Source organism: Podarcis raffonei, chromosome Z, assembly GCF_027172205.1.
Source record: "Podarcis raffonei isolate rPodRaf1 chromosome Z, rPodRaf1.pri, whole genome shotgun sequence".
In the NCBI taxonomy this organism is placed as follows: Eukaryota; Metazoa; Chordata; class Lepidosauria; order Squamata; family Lacertidae; genus Podarcis; species Podarcis raffonei.
In genome coordinates this window covers 30511515-30532944 of record NC_070621.1, presented here as the reverse complement: position 1 = coordinate 30532944, position 21430 = coordinate 30511515, and the positions used below count along the sequence as shown (strand labels likewise).

Here is a 21430-nt window from a genome sequence, read left to right as displayed (position 1 = left end):
GATCACACTGCCAAATCTGAGTGGCTGCATAAATTATTACACTTATCAAATTTTTTGCTTCTTGAATATTAAACAATAACACATATACAACTCCTCCCCCCTTAATAAAATTGTTGCAGTGCAGAATACAGCCATGTTATATAACACATCAAAAAAGGAGAGGATCTAGAATATCAATACTGTATAACAAAAAAAGTACAATATCAGAAATCAAACCAGCCAAAATATTCTATATGCTGTAGGAAACTGCCTGTTCTCCACCTTGTTCATTCAAATGTATAATAAGACAGTACCATGCTGTGTAGCATTCTGATGTCAACTTTTCTGCTATGTGACCCCTGGCCGAACTGAGGGGAATTGACTGTCTGACTGCTCCAGAGAGCACTGCCTTCACTCTCAGTTGGCTTTGCTTGCCTTCACCAACACCCTTACAGAGTCAAATTTGATTGACTTTTTTTTAGTTTCCGGTGGGTTTGGAAAGGTATTCACTATGTGAGGAAACCTTCCAACCCTAATACCAGGAAGGTGCAGGAATCTGGAAAACTTCCACAGCTATATTTATTTGTGTACAACAGGTCAACAACTCAGCATAGCAGCTAGGACTTGTTACATAGGCTAGACTAAGACTCCTACTGAGATGTGGAGGGAATCGCACCCAAAGAGGAGAGCTTCTATTATAGTCTAAGCATGTCTCTTAAAGATATTATAGTCTAAGCATGTCTCTTACCAGATGCCTTCATCTAGTCAGGTGCAACGATGGGAAGTCCTGGGCAAAGTGATATATGATGCTTTGTTTACAATGAATGTATGAACAACATTTGCTTGGGTGTGGACAAGCTCTCTCCTTGCTGCAGTGTCCGTCCCACGTTTGTAAAATCTGGCAGACCTGGCAGGTTTCTTTGCTGTAAGTCCACACCTTTCTTTAATAAAGCACTTGAACTGATCCCTCTGATGTTTTTGACATCCTTCTTTGGTATCCCTGCAACAAACCACTCCCACAAGTCCTCCTTTGGACTTGAGGTTCAGAACATCCTACCCCCTGCAGCAACAGAGACCCAGTCTGTGGCATCTTCTGTGTGACTGACCTTCAGGTATTTGATTTGAAATAGCGTGACTCCACTTCGTTGTCTCTTCTGCAGGCTAAACATACACTGGCTCTTTCAACCATCCCTCATAGGACTCATTTTCCAGACTCCTCACCATTCTAGTCTCCTTGCTTTGAACATTTGAATAGGCTCCAGTTTGTCAATGTTGGGAGATCGAATCACAGTTCTCCTGCATCATAGGCTGTTTGTGCCTCAGCTGCTTGCTCTCTTCTGCTTGGGGTCTTGGCTTGCAGATGGGAGTCAGCAGCTGGGACCCCTGGCAGTGATTGCATTGCCCCTTTCCTGAAGCTTGAAAGGGAGTTGGGCAAAGGCAACACTTACTGCATTCACTTCAGAGCAGCACACATGGTTTCCTCCATACACATGCCCCATTTTATCTTTACAACAACCCTATGAAGCAGGTTAGATGGAGAGATTGTGATGGCCCAAGGTCAACTAGTAAACTTTGTGGCCAAGTCATAACCCAATCTGGGGTCACTCTAGGGATAGGGAACTTCCAACCACAGACCTAACTAGGCCTAGCACAGGCCATAGTATGGTCCACAGAGCTGTTTTCCCCAAACCACCCGCAATGGTTCCACACCTGAAAGGGGGAAAATTTGCAGTTGTAGTTTGAATTCAGACTGCACCCATAAATTGATTTCAAAGAGGCTCATGATGAGCAGGGGAGGTAAGAATCTATCCCACTTGCCAAATCAGGTTCCTTAACCTTGGGTTAGAACACCTGCTTCCCACGCAAAAGTTTCCAGAATCTGATTCGGTATAAGGCAGCTTCCTGTGTTCATCATATCATAGACAGCTGCTTTCGTGGGTGGCTGACATCCTCTTAACCATTAGAACGGAGAACCCAAATATAAGCCTGTCTTTCAGCATTGAGAGCTGTTAATTTCCCGTGGAAGTATTCAAGTAACACATATTTACTTTTTGTTTAATGTGATTTTTGCTCACACTCTGTACGTGTAGGCATCTCAGAAAAGCAATCGTTCACACTATGGAGCGGGTGCTGTTATTGCCCACTTTAATCTGAGAATAATCTCTGGCTGCAGTGGTACAAGCTGAAACAGAAGGCAGCTAACTACCTTTGCTGATTGATCACAATGCCAGGTAACCTCCTTATTCATATTCAAGTTGCAGATATGGAATTACCCGATAAAAGCCTAAGCTTTACATATGGAAATAAATCTCACCTTGATATTCCTCTCCCCTATTTTTATTTTACTCAAGACAAATTCATTTACTCATTCACTGCCCTCTCATTGAGAGCTGGTACAAATTGGTGGCTAAAAAGAAGAAGACACACCATGCATCCTATTGATGTTTACCCTAAAGTAAGTCCTGCTGTGTTCAGTGAAATTGACTCCCAGATAAGTCTATAAAAGACTGCAGCCTGAGCTATGAATCAGGATGTTCGAGTCCAAATTTCACTCCAGCCATGAGCTTATTTGGGGAACTGCATATGGCCAATTGGCCTGGTTCTTACATCCTGAGGACCAATTCTGACTGGCTTGACACCACAATGACATCAGGTGACCTGTTTTCCTTTGCCTGAATGGTTTGAAATCAAACTGCCCACATAAAGACACAGCACATTGCAACCACCAACCACCAGCTGATTGGTGGTGCCTGAAAAGCTGGGATATGCAGGGATCATGCTCTTTACCTGCTTCATATCAACATCATATATGACATCAGGTGTAGGGCAGGTGAGGATGGCTTTCCCCTAATATCTGCATTTGGTAGTTGGTTTTGGGTTTTGGGTTGGAGAACTGCATCACAAAGTTAGGAGAAGATTGTTTGTTTCAGGAAGTCTAAATGAAGTAGGTTTGCATTACATTGCAAACTGAACCAAATTTTTCCCCTATCCCCACTTTTGGGTAGACATGGACAGGATCACACTAGAAGTGTGGATGAGCCCTTACACTAGTGCCTAGGAAGCCTGGGTCTGAGAGGTTCCCCACTATTCCCACCGCTTTCCCCAGGAAAACCCACTGTTTAATGCTAAATTGGAACAAACGGTAATCCACAGAAAATAAAATTGTCGTTTGTTCCAATTCAGTGATAACAGTGCGTGACTCCGAAGGAAAGTGGTGGGACAAGCAAACGTGTGGACAAGCTGATAGTTGCTATTTGGTCTCAGGAGCATTTGCATGGCTGTATTAGCAGATACAGTGGACAAACAGCACGGATTCTTTCCACAAAGCACCAGTGCCACCATGCACCACTCACTGAACTAACTTACACTTAGGCTACTCATTTTAAAATGCGGAAATCCTCTATGTGCAGTTAAATGCAGGCCCACGCACTGATCTGCGAAAATGCATGGGAAGTAACATTTAGATTGGCAAATTGGAAAGATCTTGGTCATCAGAGCTATTCTAATGTATGCATACATGCGCACATATGCCCAGCTCTCACAGTACTTCCTGCATGTGTTGTTTAGCAGGGTCTGAGTCCATCCATGTATGGAGAATTTCCACAATTAAGCACTGTAAGCAAGAATGGCAACAAAAATGTTGCTGCATAGAGTGCTCCTGTTAGGGAGGCTTCGGCAATTCAATCTGCAAATTCTGATGTCAACTGACCTGAACAGCACACCCTGGACCCTGACTAATGTGCAGAGAGGAATCTAATTATCCTTTAGATTTCATGGTTCTCCCAAGTCTTGGGATGCAGCTCTCAGCTCAAAAAAGCGTACCAAAAATGTATTTTAGGATAGCACGTACCTGTAAATATGTATTGCATGAGAAAATATATTCAAAGCCACATATTTAAATACACATTCTCATTATTTTGTTTTCTATTTGCAGATCAGTGTAGAAGCACGATGGAACTGAGTTCTAAATGAGCACAAGCATCGTTGACATTGTCCAGGATTGCAGCCAGGACATTCCATTCCATTTCCAAATCTCCCTTAGTTTCATTTTTCCTCTTTAGAATTATCAGCACCCCCTGATCAAAATGCATGCTCAGTCCTCACTGGCCTCTTTGGGGTGACAACTCCCCTTCAGAGCCCACCCTTCAAATATTTTTGTACTTCTGCAAGCTTTGGGGCTTTCCTAAGCCTGCTGGTATCCCCAACTTGTGCAATGATGGCACCATTTTTGCAACATCAGGACCAACACTCTGAGAACTGAGATCACCGATAGCATATTTGAGTATGGTGAACTGTCTACACACACAGCAACAGCTTAGAATGCACCTCATTTTTTCTTCTTCTCCGAGGGCCCAGCAGTTTCCCACTTGATCCATGCTTTCTTGGCATAGGTCTAAGTGGGTTTCTGCTTGCCTTGCTCTGTTCCCAGGGAAAACCTGCTCTTTAGTGCTAAATCGGAGCAAACATCAATCTGATTTGCAATTGCTAAAGAGCAGTTTTTCCTGGATGGAAAGCAGTGGAACAAGAGGAAGTGTGGATGAACCCTAAAGGTAAGCAACGGAATCTCTCTGCCCATATATTCATTTTGGGATTTTTCTTTTCTGCATTGTGGTAGGTACTCACATTCTGGTTAGTGTACCAGTAGAGAGAAGAATCCTTCAGGACGAACCAGTATTTTTTCCACTTCTGGGTGAAGTAACCTTTGGCATCCTTCTTCTTCCACAACCAACCCTCGCAATCTCCATGCCCCAAGTCTTTGCAGGATATCCTTCGTCTGCTGCTGTTGTTCAGTGAACCTCCTTGAATGGAAATGAGAACATGAGAACTTCCAAAAACAGGAGAGAGTGCAAGTGTAATCCTTAAGGGTGACTGATAAACATGATATAAGATTCTCAACAGAACCCTTTTAAATAAGAGGGACATTCATATGCAATTGCTTACAGCATTTTATCCATCTGATTCATGGCGTTCATAGGGTGCAAAGGGCAGTCTGCCACATTTCTGAATCAATGTACATGCTTTGGTTTCCCTAATCCTCATTATTAATTCATTAGCGTTTTGGTGCTAATTTTTCCTGATATACAAATTTTTGCAAGCAATTCCCCCTAATGCAGTTTATTTGTTATTTTTATACATACATTCATTTTGGCGCACTTGCTCCTAATATATGCAGTTATGTACATATTTTTTTGAATGGAGAATTGCATTGAAAAAATTGGAGAAGTGCAAATATTGAAGTAGAGTTGCATGTTGGTTTGTGCATTTGTGTTGGAAAGGGAAATTTAGGTAGGTTTGCATTAAAATGTAAACAGAGCCAGATTTCTGCAGACAAGGAGAGGAAAGACCCCTGTTTAAAACCCCAGAGAGCAGATAACACTGAGCTAGATCCACCAAATGGTTTGGCAGTGGTATAAGGCAATGTCTTACATTCCTAACAACTCTGTGGCACCTGTTAGTTTCATGGTTGAAAAGGGATTTGAAAGTGGATCTCCACAAACAAAATCAGATTCTATCACTATACAACTAATATTTACAGCAGCCCTATAAGGTAGGACAGTATTATTTTCACCTTTTGGTGAATAGGAATAGGGGTGGGGGGAAGAAGGAAGGAAAGCAGCATACCTAATCGAAATATATATAAAAAATTGTCCAGTAGCACCTTAAAGGTAAAGGGACCCCTGACCATTAGGTCCAGTCATGGCCGACTCTGGGGTTGCGGCACTCATCTCGCTTTATTGGCTGAGGGAGCCGGCGTAGCAGCTTCCAGGTCATGTGGCCATTTACCTTCCCGCCGGAGCGGTACCTATTTATCTACTTGCACTTTGACGTGCTTTTGAACTGCTAGGTTGGCAGGAGCAGGGACCGAGCAACAGGAGCTCACCCTGTCGCAGGGATTTGAACCGCCAACCTTCTGATCAGCAAGCCCTAGGCTCTGTGGTTTAACCCACAGACCAACTAAGTTTGTTCTTGGTATAAGCTTTTGCGTGCATGCACACTTCTTCAGTTGGAGAAGGGTTATGGCTCAGTGGCAGAACACTTGTCTCGCCTGCAAAAGGTCCCAGGTTCAATCCCTGGCACCTCCAGATAAGACTGGAAATGTCCCCATCTAAACCTCACAGAACAGCTGCCAGTCTATATAGGCAATATTGAGCTAGATGGACCAATGGGCTGACAAAGTATAAGGTGGCTTCCTAAATATGTGGCTGGGGTTTTGGAAGTTAGTACCTGCCAGCTCACACTCGGGGTTCGACCTAAAAGTTCACTCAGCAACTTATTGAACCAGACACTCGTAATATATGGATGGGCTGTCTGAGTGTATTAAATGAATCAAGTGATTTCTCCAGTTAGATTTATCAGTTTCCCAGCACATGGGATGCACTGCATTGCTGGTTTGACTTCTCTCCCCTTTTGAAACCGAATAACCAAATGTAGAGCAAGGCTGATCTGGACACAAATGTCTGTTAAATGCTGTTAGCCTCCCTCGATTCCCAGTTTCTTTATAGTTCACATAACATCAGAGGACGCTATAGATGATGGTGATTAAAAAGTGCTGCGACTTCTCTGTCTGATCTCTTTTTAACCAAGTAAGAAAGAATGGTCAGTGTATAGCAAAAGTATTTTCCAATAAAATCTGAGTCTAATTCATAAGGAGCACTTTGGCTTTATAAGGCTGATACTGGATGCCCAATTTATTTTCAACATTTCAGTGCATCCCACTTCATAACTCTTAACATTTTATTCTCCCTTTCTTTCTCTATCACCAGAAAGAGACCCCCTGCCCCTAATATTCATATCACTTTCCCTTAAACGCCTTGGGCAAATTTAATTAAAACATTAGACTATTCACTGTGAAAAATTGAGTTTACATTGTTATATTAATTATATTTGTCCTACAGCTGTGAAGCAGAGTCAAGAATTTAGATCACATTAAATTACTATCCTTTCTTCTTTGGCATCCAGCAGCTAAGCTCTGAAAAGTTTATTCCTTTCTTGAAGTGACATCCAAGCCAGTTTTAGAAGAACTGCAGAAAACATAAGCTGGAACGAAAGCTTTGGGGTCTTGACAGCTAATAACAACCATCTTTCCCCATCTCTGTTCATTGAGATTTATCATCTGAATACCTTCGGTGACTGTCCTTGTCTTCTGATCTTAAGGTGGGTGGTGAAAGGGACAGGACTCCTTTTGCCTCATCTCTGGAACATGCTCCTGAGAAATATCTGCTGTTTGCTTGACATCTCTGTATTTACCAGTTAGAGGACAATCCCTACATAGAAGTTAGTCCTACTGAGTTCAATAAGACTTATTTCCATGTAAGTGTGTACAGGATTGCAGCCTAAGGTACCAAGTGAATTACCTGCTCTTCCTAATGCGATTCTAAATGCAAGGTGGATTTGAACATCCAAATATGACTTACAAGGTGCTTTATGCTAAAGCTCTGCAAATGCAGGGCTCCCCCCCCCCAGTCGGAACTCAGTTCTGGCACCTCTCAAATGGGAGCCATTGCAAGAGAACATGGGAGGTGTTCATGCTGAGTTCTGACACCTCTTTTTCAAGTATAAGAGCACCGTGCTACAAATGTAATGCTTTCACAAAAGTGGAACCTTGATTTCCAAGATCTGTAAGGAATATGTAAGCAGATGAATAATTAAAACAACTTACCTTTGGGCCATTTCTTGCTTTTTACCCTCAGGGAAGCATAGTGAAATGACTGGAAGAAAAGACGAAAGAGAGAGAGAGAGAGAGAGAGAGAGAGAGAGAGAGAGAGAGAGAGAGAGAGAGAGAGAGACTGGTCAGTTATTGGCATGTGGAATGTTGAGCTAAGCCATTGTAGACTAAAAGTCAATGCTTCATAATGGCGACATACATTACTGCTTCCAGCTGGGATTCCACTCTCCCTCTCCAAAATATTGACATTCTTAAAAAAACCAAACAAACTTCCATGCCAGCTGTTTAATAAGAATTACATATATTCTAACAACGGATAGGGTGAAGACACACATAATACCAAGTGTGGTGGAAGTGGCTTAAATATACGTTATTGTCATGGAGGCAGGCAAGACTTGAGTCAGGAGGAGGAGGAGCCTATAGAGTCCTAGGTACCCATATCCCCTGCAGAAGGGCAAGCCCTCTTCCCCTTATATTCAGCCTGAGGCTAGCAAAGTAGAACAAGGGTGGAGAACCTCAGACCTGTCAACCTAATGTGGTCCTCCAAGCCTCTGTATCTGAACCTCAGGACTCTCTGCAGGTTACTATCTCCTTCACAGCCACACATCTCTCTCCCAGGCCACACTGGTCCAGCTTTGCATCCTCCCTGTTTATGCCTGTCTGGGATGTGTCATTAAACTCTGATAATGCATGTTGCTTTGAATGAAGGAGAATAAAGAGATATGTATGTGTGTAGAAACCAGCCTGCTGGACAAGGAAGGAAGTTTGCATTAATTGATCCACCCATTTTTCCCTCTGCTTCCACCCACTACTGACCCCCCAAAAGGCTGCCTAGAAGGCAATGTGGTCCCCAGTCTGAAAAATATATCCCAGCCCTTAACTAGAACCTGAGGCTCATGAGCCAGGACCTATACAGATGACCCTACAAAGAATGATACCCCTCCCCCAAGGAATCTATCACACCAAGCACCTCCCACTATACAACTACTATTCATTGTTTCAGGGAGCACAAAGCAACAAAGTGCTCAGCTCCAAGTCAGAGGACTCTACTTTTATGAAATGCCACTCGTATTCCAAGGGGGTGAAGCCTGGGAGGAATAATCCAGAGTTATAATCTCTCCATTGGGATCACTCAGAGTTATCTGAGGTCCTGCAACCACAACACTGCCTACTACTTGCTTGGCTACAGGATCCTCAAGTGCCCCCATATGCCTTCTGGGCTACACTTATTAGAAGGAAGAGACCAGTTTGATGTCCTGCACAGAAACGCCTCAGAATGCAGTGAATGTGCTTTCAACCTGGAGCTGTGCTAAAAATCTGACCTCCAGTTTCTCTAAAGTCCAGCTCCCCTTCTGCGTGAAAGAACCTTCAATTTGCCTGCCTCAATATCAGGACACTTCTATTAGAATTCTGGTGGGTGTGGAATTTTGAGCATCTCTTATTGCTGCTAAGTGGCCAGGGCCACAAGTGGGATATACACTTTTCTTTTCAGGAAGCACTTCTATAACACTCTGCAGCCTCCTTGGGTGCCTGCACTTCCTGACCTGAAACAGCTACTTCCCGTTGTTTTCATCTTGGCTTAGATGAAGGGAGGGCATCTGGGAAGGCTGCAAAGTGCAGGCTGCTGGTGAGATGATTTGTAGAAAGCTAGGAAAGTCATTCACAAATAACACCCTACAGAAGTATGGTAAGCATGACAAAACTCCTGCTCCCCACCCATGAAAATTTCAATTATTCTTTTTTTTAAAAAAACCTGTCCCCTTTCATATTTTATGAAAGCAATTTCTTTTATCGCTACCTGATGGAGAAAGGTAGGAGAAAAATGCAAGAGAAACTTTCAAGGTGGAGCTATTGCAAACCACTCCCAGAGCATTTCAGAGCATATGCTTAGCCTGGTCTACACACACAGCAGGCACACAGTAGAATGAGGTGGTAGAATGCTGAGGTTGCAAAATGGACTGTACCACTAAAGGAGGTGGGCTATATTTTCAAATTGCCCTTGGGGATTGGGAGTGGGGAGTCCTCCTGCAATTGGAAACTGTCACAAACACCAAATGGACTGGGTAGTACCTATTTTGAATAGTAAACTGGTCTATGAACAGATAAAAGAGACAAAAACGTCTTGTTTCCAGTGGGAAGCCAACTGTGTGGCAAGAAATGCTGTTCTGCCCCCACAGGGTTCAGTTATTTAGTGATAGCAAATCTATGTGCAGTGGTAACTCGGGTTAAGAACTTAATTTGTTCTGGAGGTCCGTTCTTAACCTGAAACTGTTCTTAACCTGAAGCACCACTTTAGCCTCGAGCTGCCGCCACGCTGCCGGAGCACGATTTCTGTTCTCATCCTGAAGTAAAGTTCTTAACCCGAGATACTATTTCTGGGTTAGTGGAGTCTGTAACCTGAAGCGTCTGTAACCCGAGGTACCACTGTACTGTACGGTCATACCTCGGGTTGAATATGCTTCATGTTGAGCGCGTTTGAGTTGCGCTCCATGGCAACCTGGAAGTAATGGAGTTTCGCCGCTCACGCATGCACAGACACTCAAAATGACGTCATGCACATGCGCAGAAGTGGCGAAAAGCGATGTGTCCATGCGCAGACGTGCCATCGCTAGTTACGTTTGCTTCTGGATGCGAACGGATCCCGTTCACATCCCGAGGTACCACTGTATTAGTATTAGGTAGAAGGAATACCAATGCTGCCCCTTTAAGGAAAGGTAGTGCATTCCCCCCTTTTTAGATCCCAAGGCAGGTTGGGAAATGTAGGCACAGCAATATTCTACTTTCTGCTGGCTCTTCCAGAGAGCAGGACAATACCTCCCTTCCTCCTTTGTAATCTAGTGGCAGTCTAGTTACGGCAAACCCAAGAAGAAGGGCGAACTCACTTCATCCTTACAGAACTCCACAGAGAACTTCATAAAAAGCTTCTAACCATCTTCATTCAGAGCCATAGAACAGCCTATTGGAATGTGAGTAATATTTCTACACGTGCCTTAATAATCTTCAATAAATCTATGTATAAGAGTTTGTGGAGTTGTGTTAATATTATCCAGAAAGAGAGAGAAATGGGAACAGATGCACACCACAAAGAGATGGCCTTGGGGAGGTAGCAAGCATGTACTAGTTTTTCAAGGCCTTTGCCTGTGACTTTCAACAGGGCACCATGGTTGAGTGGCCCGGCTACATGCCGTTTTTCATTATGTCCTGTGCAATGTGTGCCTGCGTCAATTTTAAACCAACTCATGTTTTCTACCTGCTTTTCTGGTTTCAAAGTGAAGTTTGCAACCACAAAGGGCTAGAAGAAAGCTGATTTCATTTTTCCCCCCAGTGGAAGCTTCCACATTGCAGCAGAATCAATAAGCAGCAGCGACCGCCCTGCAATCTGTTTGAGTGCACCCTACACAATGCAGTAAATTTCCATGAGCAGGAATTATTTTGAATAAATCAAAATCAGACAGCAGGAGGACGTAGACAATCACATCCAACCTTATCAAGAGCTCATGAATTAACTCATTTTTCAGACTGCAGAGCCGCAAGCCACACACACACACACACACACACACACACACACACACACAGGAAAATGTGCACAGTGCCTGCAGAACCGACATAGGAAGAGCCCTGCTGGGTTAGATTGAAGGCCCATCCAGTCCAGCACCCAACTCCCCACAATGGCCAACCAGATGCCTTTGGGAAGCCCACAAGCAGGGCACCAACACAACCAACCCTCTTCCATTGCTGCTATGAAAAATGGTCATAATTCAGTGGTAGAGCATCAGCTTTGAATGCATTGAGTAATCCAGTTAGAAAGTGATCAGGAAGGAAGAAATGGAAAGAAAACTTTTGTCCAAGCCCCCAAAGACCTGTTGTTTTGATTCTAATATTGTATTGGACAGTGTTAATTATGTAGGTTCACATTTAGATGTGAAGTGAATCAGATTTGCGCCCCCATCCCTACCCTTATTACCTATTTTGAGAACCCTCTTTAATGGCGAGCAATGGCCATCTCCCTTAGGAATCGGTTCTCCCACCCTGGCTGTTACTTGGCTGAAGACAGACTTATTGGCTGCTTTTGGTGGACTCTGGTCCAGATTCTTTCCACCGAGAAAGCATCGCAAAATAAAAAATAAAAATCTAGCCTCAGATAATGACCCAGGGACTGCTATGTGTTGTTTTAATGGAAGTAAGCGCCAACTTGGATGGCTTTAAATGGGATTACAGTGGTGCCTCGCAAGACGAAAAGTTTTTTCGTCTTGCGAAGCAAGCCCATTGACGGATTAGCGGATTAGCGCTATTAGCGGCTTTTAGCGGCTTATCGGCTTAGAAAAGGGGGGGGGGGAAGGAAAAAAACAACCCCGCAGGAACTCGCAAGACATTTTCGTCTTGCGAAGCAAGCCCATAGGAAATTCGTTTTGCGAAGCACCTCCAAAACGGAAAACTCTTTCGTCTAGCGAGTTTTCCGTCTAGCGAGGCATTCGTCTTGCGGGGCACCACTGTAGATAAATTCATGTAGGACAAGGCTACTTGCCACAATGGCTGTGTTCTACGTCCACTGACATAGACAGGGTGTCTTTGAATACCAGTTGGGACAACCACAAGTGCTTCCCATAGGCACAGGTTGGTGGACTAGATGAGCCTTTACGTACGTTCCAGTACGTTCTTCTGTTATGTTTTAGGTGAGAACATTAAACGTGTTGTTCCCAAATAAAACAAACTTAAGATTCAAATTTTCCAGAATTCTTCAACAGGCAAGATATTGTACAAAACGAATTTATGTACACATTTATGTATTGCATTTATATCTCACTTTTTCCCCCTCCAAGGAGCTCAAGGTGCAAACATGGTTCTATTCCCACTCCTCTTATACCCACAACAACCCTGAGAGGTAGGTTAGGCTGAGAGATGATGACTGGCTCAAGTTCACCCAGTGAGCTTCATGGCCAAGTGGGGATTTGAACCCTGGTCTCCTGTGTCCTAGTATGATTCTTCCTCATCCCCTCTTGCTTTATGTAATGTCTTGCCTGATGAGGACATCTGGGGAATCTGAACGATTCTGTGACATTCTGTTTGGCCCTTAAAAGGGGCCCTGCCCAGTTGTGGGTTTTGGAGAATTTTCTTTTTGTTCTTTCGTTAGAGAAGATGTTTTATGGAATTCTTCTGGCACAAATAACCACGCAGAAAGCCAGCAGAAATCATTGCACCCGTGTACTATTGTGCCTTCTCCTTTTTTGTCCAAAAATTCTTCCCTGACCCTCTAGCCTGAAATTTAAGATAAAAAAGCAGGAAGGAAGGCAGCTCAGCCATGCAAACTCTGTACATATCCATCAGAACTACTGAACTAACTTGAGTTCCATGGAAGATGGAATTCAACAAGATGGTACTATTAGCCTCAGACTGATGGCTGGAGCATACAAGTGCTCTGCTTATAGGACACGGGAGGGGAAACTCAGGGTCATGGGCCAAATGGGGTCCTCCAAGTCTCCTAATTTGGCCCAGTCCACATCCCCCACTGGCCCTGTTGTGCTTAGGCCTGGCAGGTACATCCCCTTCAATTCTGTTAATATTTTCTTGTCTGGATGGAAGAAGGGAGCGATGAATACGGGCAGACAGTAGCCTGCAAGTTGATATTTGTTGCTCTGCACACTTTTCGCTGCACCCAAAAGTGGTGTACAATAGTTTTAAAAAGAATTAAAACTATATATATATATATATATATATATATATATATATATATATATAGGGGGGGAGGAATCAGGAATTCAGAATCCATAAAATAGGATCTGATCTTATAGGTCATGGACAGCCTGGCCAAATGTTTTAATGATGTACTGTATTAGTACCAACTGGCCATCAGAATCAATGCAAAAACAGGCTGTTTGCGTGTAAACCTTTTAGGATCCTTCCCCAAAAATTGCTCAGCTATAGCCTCCTGCTCTCCCGACCCCCGCTTGAGTAACAGCAACGGTGGGATATGACTGAACAACCTCAGAAACATGAGCGTAGCATGACTGTCACGCCTGAGTCACTGAACCGCAGTGTGTTATGGAAATGGCTCAGGAAGCACATCACTCAGGTGACCACCTTAGCCTCAGAGGATTTGGGGGAAAGCAGTTACTATGAAAGGAGTGGGGAGCCTTTTTTGTGTTTATGCCTTTCTGGGCAAGCTTTCAATGTGCCAGTGGTGGGTGGGTGGTTCATAAATGCTTTTAATTAACTTAAGTTTTATATGGCGTTGGAAAGGAAGGGTCCAGGGTAGAAATTGTATGCAGTTACCTGAAGCCCTGTCCAGCATTTCTAGTTAAATGAACTCAGAAGGATCGGGAAAGACCTCCTCTGCCCGGGACTCTGGAATGCTGCTGCCAGATCAGAGTCATAGAATTGTAGAGTTGGAAGGGACCATGAGGGCCATCGTCCAACCCCCTGCAATGCAGGAATCTTTTGCCCAACATGGGGCTCAAACACAACCTTGAGATTAAGATGGCCCAGTGGCCTGACTTAGTATGAGACAGTTTCAGATCAACTAGTGTGGTGTAGTGGCTAGAGGATTGGACTAAGACACAGGAAACTAGGATTCAAATCACTAGGTCATTCTGGGCCAGTCTCTCTCTCTCTTAGACTAACCTATCACAGAATAACTGTGATCATAAAATCATGTACACCACTTTTGAGTGTACTTTGAAAATGCACATCCTTCTATGTGACATCTGGGGGATGAGAGCCTACTCCAAATTCTAGCTGCCTTTTTGGTTAACTGCAGATCTGTGCAACTTACACAAGTTGGCGGTTCACAATACATTCATGGAAAAGACCAGTTCAAAAGGATTTCATGGTACGGCCCAACACAACTCCCTTTCCCAACTTTGGCAAGTAAGAACACTCGAAAGTGGAATTATCCAAAGTAAATGCAACATTTGGAACATCTGCGAGATGGTTTCCTTGTGGTGTAAAAGATTTGTACCCAAGAAAAAAATAAGCTCTATTGGAACCAATTGAAGGATTTCTATTCAAAGGAACAAAGGCACACCCCTCTCTGGTTTGTTGTAAAAGACTCTGAAGATGATGGTGAACAGGCCAGCAAAAGAGATCAGAGAAAGCAGAAGGGATTAGTATGTCTAAAAATAGGAGTCAATCAGCCTCATTCTTCTTGTTTTCCTTCCTGCACACTGAATTATATTGTTCAAAGGAACATAATTAAGGAGGACTTTCTGGGGATGATAGAGGAGTCTAAGCAAGTTCATTGAGCTGTGAGTTAGGAAAATGCATGGGAAATTATTTTAAAAAGCAAGCACTGTACAGTACAGCATGATGGTCATAATGCAAGGGAAGGGCATATGCCTTGGACATACGTGGTCCCATTTCTTGCACCTCCAGCTACTGGAGCTCAAATAGCAGAACACTGAAAGGCCACACCTCGGAGAGCTGCTAACTGTTAGTAGGTGCAGAAGAGACATTCAGTTTTGTTTGCATTTTAATGAGAAGCTACCTAATTCACAATACTGAACCAATGTGCAAACTGAAACTCAGCTGTCCTTCAAAATCCACACTTCTCTGAATTTGGCAATGCAGTTTTCCAACCAATCAATATGCATAAAAGTGCATTTATTAGGGGAAAGGATATATGTTAGTGAAAGTAACATACATTTGTAATAAATTGTAATTGTAATAAACTAGATGGGCCAATGGTCTGAATTCAGTATAATCTAGCTTCATAATGGCATAAAAGAACTCACGGTTTCAAACTGCTCTAGAAAACAGGAAGGGGTGTGTATCTGAATGTGAGATAGAACAGTATACTTTATGGCTCCTTCTAAACCACAGCAAGCAGCACGTTATCAGTGCCTAGTGCCTGCAATGCAGGATGTTGAGTGTGTGGTTTTGGTTCACACACGTTTTAGTTCCACTGGCATCATTTACTCCTCTCCCCTCTCCCACATAGAGAACTACATAAATGGACTAGGGCTGGAAAAATAAGTATGCTAAGTACCCTGCTGGGTATGGGCCAGTCATAGAGGGGACATGTTGCTGTTATGACATTTAGCTGGAATTTCCCAAAGTGACGGAACACCCATTTTGCACCTTAAATGCTTGCTTTACAACTTTTCTCTTGAGTGGCTCAACAGAAAATGTGTATTTGATTACTGATGGGTCTAAGCTGTAATGAGCCATCTTTTGAGACATCTTCATGGCTGCCAGACTATTTTTCTTGTCAGCTTTAAAATCCTAAATCAAGGGCAGCTTAGGTTGCTGAGCTACAACTCCCATCAGTCCCAGCCAGGACAGCCAATGGTCAGGGTTGACTGGAGTTGTATGTCAGCAACATCTGGAAGGCTGCAGCTTAGCCATTCCTGTCATGGCCAACCTGGGTCCCCAATATTTCAAGGAGCATTTTCTCTACCGTGCTCCTTTCACACTCACCATGGGCACTCAAATCTAACTAGAAAGACCCGTTCTGGGAACCATCAACAGAAGATGCTAGACTATCTCAGCAAGGAGGTGGTGGCCCCTATTCTTTGAGGGGTGAGAGACTCTGTGTTGGCCAGCAGGCAATGGTAGGGTTGCCATATTTCAAAAACCAGAAAGTTTTCGAGCAAATATTAGGGGAAACTGGGCAATACACACATTAGTGAAAATAACATTCAAAAATAGTAGGGAATATTGCTTGCAAAAATGTGTATATTAGAATAAATGAATAGTAAAATCCTAACTAATTTTCATGAGGACCTTTTTTAAAGCAAGCTGGTATAGAAATGTGCTGAACACAAGACTGAGAATGGTGTGAGTTATAGTCCAAAACATCTGGAGGGTGCCAGATTGCCAGAATGGTTTATCAGTCAATTCCTCTTCCCAGAGAGCTCTGGGAATTGCAGTTCTGTGAGAGGAATAGAGGTCTCCTAACAACTCACAGTACCCCTAGCACATGCCAGTCCCCAGAGTTCCTTGGGGGAAGACATGACTACTGAAGTTGCATCATGGTACTTTCAATGTATGGTGTGGGTGTCATTTAGCAGCAGTCACACGCAAGCTGCATGGTTTTCATCAGGACCGCAGTGGGGAGTAGTACAAAGGGTTATTCCCCATTTCCAGACACGCTGCCATCCCAAGGAAAACGCTGCCCTCACACCTGCTAGTAATTGCTTTGCGAAAAAATTAGATGCAGCTGAAAGTGATGCACAGAAGTCCCAAACGCAAAACAAGCACAGAGAAAGCCAATGAACGTGACACACAATCTTCCCTTATGATCAGATAAGTGATGATTTTTAATGTCTCGCAATGTTTGGCTGAGGCAGCTAAGGAAGATAGTAATTCATAAGGGGCTAAGAGCACTGTGTTCCGATAAGGAGGAAAGAAAATAAATAAATAAACATTATTTGTCAATCTCTTATCCACAGGCTTCACAATTTCCTACAGTGCCTCTATCAAATCGCATAATCATAACTCAGTATGCACAGCAAGAATGGCAAAGCTTTTTTATTATTATTCTGATATGTTCTTCATGCAATTCTGAAAACCATTCATTGAAGTTCTACAGATATCAATGAGCTGAGCTTGGACTGTTCTGGAGTAAGCCACTCAAGGACATTGTGCTTAGCATTTTTTCCCTGACTTTGTTAAATCTAGGCACAGGGCAAGGGAATGAATTAATGTCTGCACTGTGTTTGAGCCCTTTCCCGTGCTGTTTCTACACTAAAACATTTCCACAATGCTGCTCTCTGCCTCTTATGGTGTACAAACATACATACCTTGCTGCTATAAGCAAAGTTGCATCTCCCTCCTGCAACTAAGGATGGGGAAGATTTGATTCATTTTGCACTTAAAGGCAAATCTACATAATTCACACTATTCTAAACAACATGTGATTAGAAACTTAGCCATCCTTTGAAATTTGTGCTTCTCAAACTTTTGCAGTGCAGTTCACCAGCCAAGTAATATCCACAAAAATGCATATACTTAGGGGAAGTGTGTATAAAAATACACTTTGTTAGGGACATTCCTTTGCAAAAAGTGTGTGTATTAGGGGGAAACTGAATACAAACATGTATATTAGGAGAATTCGCTGATTACTTTTCATGTGGAATAAAAAAAAAAGGCTTTCCAAACTGCTGTAGAAATGTGGAGAGCTATACTAAAGATTGGAAAAAATGAGAAATGGCAAGCAATCAAAACTGATTTGCTCATCCCTATCTGCAGTTGCATTTTCTTGCTCCCTGTGTTTTTTAAATAGGCACTTATAATAATGGATTTCAATGTAACTTGCAGTTTTGCTCTATAAGCCCCTTCCCTGCAACTTCCGGTGAAGAACCGGCTGCTTCCCAGTCCAGGAATAAAGGCAAAGGTAAAGGGACGCCTGACCATAAGGTCCAGTCGTGACTGACTCTGGGGTTGCGGTGCTCATCTCGCTTTATTGGCCGAGGGAGCCAGCGTACAGCTTCCGGGTCATATGGCCAGCATGACTAAGCTACTTCTGGCGAACTAGAGCAACGCATGGAAACGCCATTTACCTTCCCGCCAGAGTGGTACCTATTTATCTACTTGCATTTTGACGTGCTTTCAAACTGCTAGGTTGGCAGGAACAGGGACCGAGCAATGGGAGCTCACCCCATCGCAGGGATTTGAACCACTGACCTTCTGATCGGCAAGTCCAAGGCTCTGTGGTTTAACACACAGCGCCACCTGCGTCCCATTAGTCCAAGAATAAAGGGGGTTAAAGAGATCTTTCCTTACCTCATCTCCCCCAGAAGAGAGTGACTGGCTGAAGTTAAGAGCTTTCTATTTCTTGCTTAATTCAAAATTTGGCTTAAATTTATCAAGCACTTGCTGACCTAGTGAAAACATGTCATTTGTTACAGTCTTTAAAATCTTCTTAACCAATAGTTTGATTCCTTCATAAAACCCTCCACTGACTCCAATAAGTTTCCCAAGTAGTTTAGACCTACAGGCAATGTTTACGGAATCTTAACGGACCACTTCCTAAACTGTAACTTAAAAAAAGCAAGCAGTAGCACAACCTATTATCTGTCTGGAAGCTGAATCTGCATCTATAAATGACAAAATTTACTCTCAGATGCAAGAGATTACTCATCCCCTGTCAAAAGCCACACAAATCAAGTCTGAAGAAAATGAATGCTATCAGCAGCTGCGCTCAAAGTTTGTGCCTTGTTTGAAATCCTGAATGCCTACCTAATTGCGCACTTTGCTACACAATGTTGCTCTCGATTACTTAGAATGGAGTTTAAAATGCAAGACGTGCACTGCAAAGCCAATGGAACTGCCAGGCCTTCTGTTCAGAGTATTTGGCGGTTCAGCTAATTACCCCACGTTCACTCCATGAAGAATAGCCCAGAGGAAGGGGGGGGAACCCCATAAAACTCTTAGCAGCCTCCTGGCAAGCAGCAATAACATCTCACGAACACCCCCCCTGCTCTGACTCTTCCCAACAGCATCTGGACGTGCATATTCAAGGGGCTGGATTAGATACCCAGGGTAACCACAGGGAAATGCCTCAGCAAAGCCAATCCAAAAAGCAAGGGGGAGAGATCTGGCAGAATGGTCATCTTAAACAGCTGCACTGTTTTAAACTGATGGATCCAGCTTTTTGTGGGCTTTGGGGCTTGTATCCAAAGCAGTTCTAAATCTCTTGCTCTCTTAATGCAACAATTAACCTTTACACAATGAAACTCCTCCCCTCTCCTCCTCTTACACCCCCCTCCATTTGTTCTGAGGGTCCCCCCCCCCACTCTGCAGCAGATTTGTAGAGGGTGCAGGTTACACATGGGATGGAGAGGGGGGGGAAGGTTCTGTTGCACAATCATAAATCCTTGCAGTAATGGATCGAGGGTGCTGGAGACCACTCTTAGTCCCACCCCTCCGCCTCATTCTTCCTGTCACTCAACTGAGGCAAGCCCTACTTCGGGGTTTCTGTCCTTGGTAAAACACAAACTCTGTTTTGCTGCATAAAGAGACACTGTTGATGCTTTTAAAACATCCCACTAGTGCACAAACACACACAGTGGAGTTCCTTTCAGTTCCAGATCCCTTGTCCAGATCTCTAGAACTTAAACCTGAGGAGCAAGGGGAGAATATCTCTCATAGCTCAAGTGCACCATCTTCAGGCAAAAGCATATATGTGGACACAAAATGGCAGACCCTTTCCCTTCAAACTCCTTTGCCACCTCGCCAGAGAGTAAAATGTGGGTTTGAATTGCAGCTCTTCTATTAGAAGTACAACCAGCTGAATCTACTGTGAGGGAAAATGGAGAGAGAGAGAGAGAGAGAAAGAAAATATTCTCCTACCCTCTCATAAAACCAGGACCCAGAGCCATTCAACAAAGCAGAATGGCAGGAGTTTCTGCAGACACAAAAAGAAGCAGGCCACCACACAGTCATTGTTAAACTATGGAATTTGCTACCACAGGCATACATAGGACTGCAGATACACAATTTCCCCCTCTATTTTTATCCAGGCAATATTGCATAGTAAGTGAGAAGTCCCTCAGCCAGGGCAGGAGAGAGGAGACACTGGAAGTTAAGTGCTCCTCTCTCCTTCCATGCCAAGTGGGTCCTAACTGCAGAACTATGCCTTGCCCCACCCCACCCCCCGGTGCTGGCCATGCTGCACTGGAGATGGATCCCATGGGTGGCATTCACATGAACATTGGAAATTTGATTGCACAAGTAGGACTTACATTTGCGCTACTCATCCTCTTGACCTGCTCTGTGGCCTGGCAAGCTAGGGAATGCAGCAAACTGAAGTTACCCCAGAAAGAAACAAGCTGAATTAGTGCCCTTTTGTAGTAGAAGGATCAGCAGCAGCCTAATGACTGAGAACACCTGTGCTGCAAGAGGCTGCTCTACTTAAAGGGGCCCAGCCTTCCCTAGTAGTCTCCTACTGTAACAGGGTGGGGAAGGTTCAGGTCTTCCAGGGACTGTGGAATCAGTGCAACATCCTCAGGCTGGGGGGGTCACCGGTCCCACAGGGTCATTGGGGAGCAGTTTCTTGTTGACTGCCCCTGCAGTGCCTTTCCCTTTCAGGTTTGGAGTCCTTGCTTCCATCACCTGACTCCTGGTCCCTGGTTATGTCCCTAGTCACAGCAAAAAAGAGTCTCCCTACTCTCCAGGAAAGATTTTAGTGGCATGTGGGGTGCAGGTCGGGAACTCTGCCACATGAACAGGTGTCTGCTCCCCATGCATTGGACCTCACCCTGTGATTTGAGGGAAGAACTGAATGCAGTCGAGGATATGTGAGCCTCCGAGTATATGGTATAGGAGAGATGAGGTGGAGAAACTGGAGCCATACCACAAGATGCTGCCCAGACTTGGCTACAGTACTGCTTCCCTTCTACCTAACAAACCTTTCCCCTCCACAATGAATACAATTCCCATTAGGTACATCTACTAGATACAGCTTGGGGCATTTCCTCTCAAAAGGGATTGTGCAGATCTGGAGAGGATATGGAAAAGGGAGACCAGGACAATCAGGAGATGGGGGTGGAGCACCCATGCAAATAAATCTTAGGTTAGGGTAGGGTTTCCCAAACTTGGGTCGCCAGCTGTTGTTGGAATACAACCCCCATCATCCCCAACTACTGGTCCTGCTATCTAGGGATGGTGGGATTTGTAGTCCAACAACAGCTAGAGACCCAAGTTTGGGAAGTTCTGGGTTAGGGAACTTTGTATGGGGGTGGGAAACATGGATTACTAGGAAGAAACAGAAATTTGAAGAATCGTGAATGGTGCAATGATAGTAACAGGCAGAAATATCTTTTTTTCTGATTCCTCATGCTCAAACTC

The 21430-nt window shown here is 43.8% G+C and overlaps 1 protein-coding gene across 5 annotated transcripts in view; it reads right to left on the bottom strand.

Annotated features, from left to right (window-relative positions):
- Positions 1-21430, bottom strand: part of LOC128406792 (connector enhancer of kinase suppressor of ras 2-like) — a 310922-nt gene that overhangs the window by 31349 nt on the left and 258143 nt on the right. For all 5 annotated transcript variants that reach the window (XM_053374481.1, XM_053374479.1, XM_053374478.1 and 2 more), the window contains exons 16-17: positions 7640-7688; positions 4603-4778 (exon numbers count right to left, since the gene is read on the bottom strand). In XM_053374481.1, coding sequence (XP_053230456.1) covers positions 4603-4778; positions 7640-7688 — 225 coding nt within the window. The remainder of the gene's footprint in view (positions 1-4602; positions 4779-7639; positions 7689-21430) is intronic.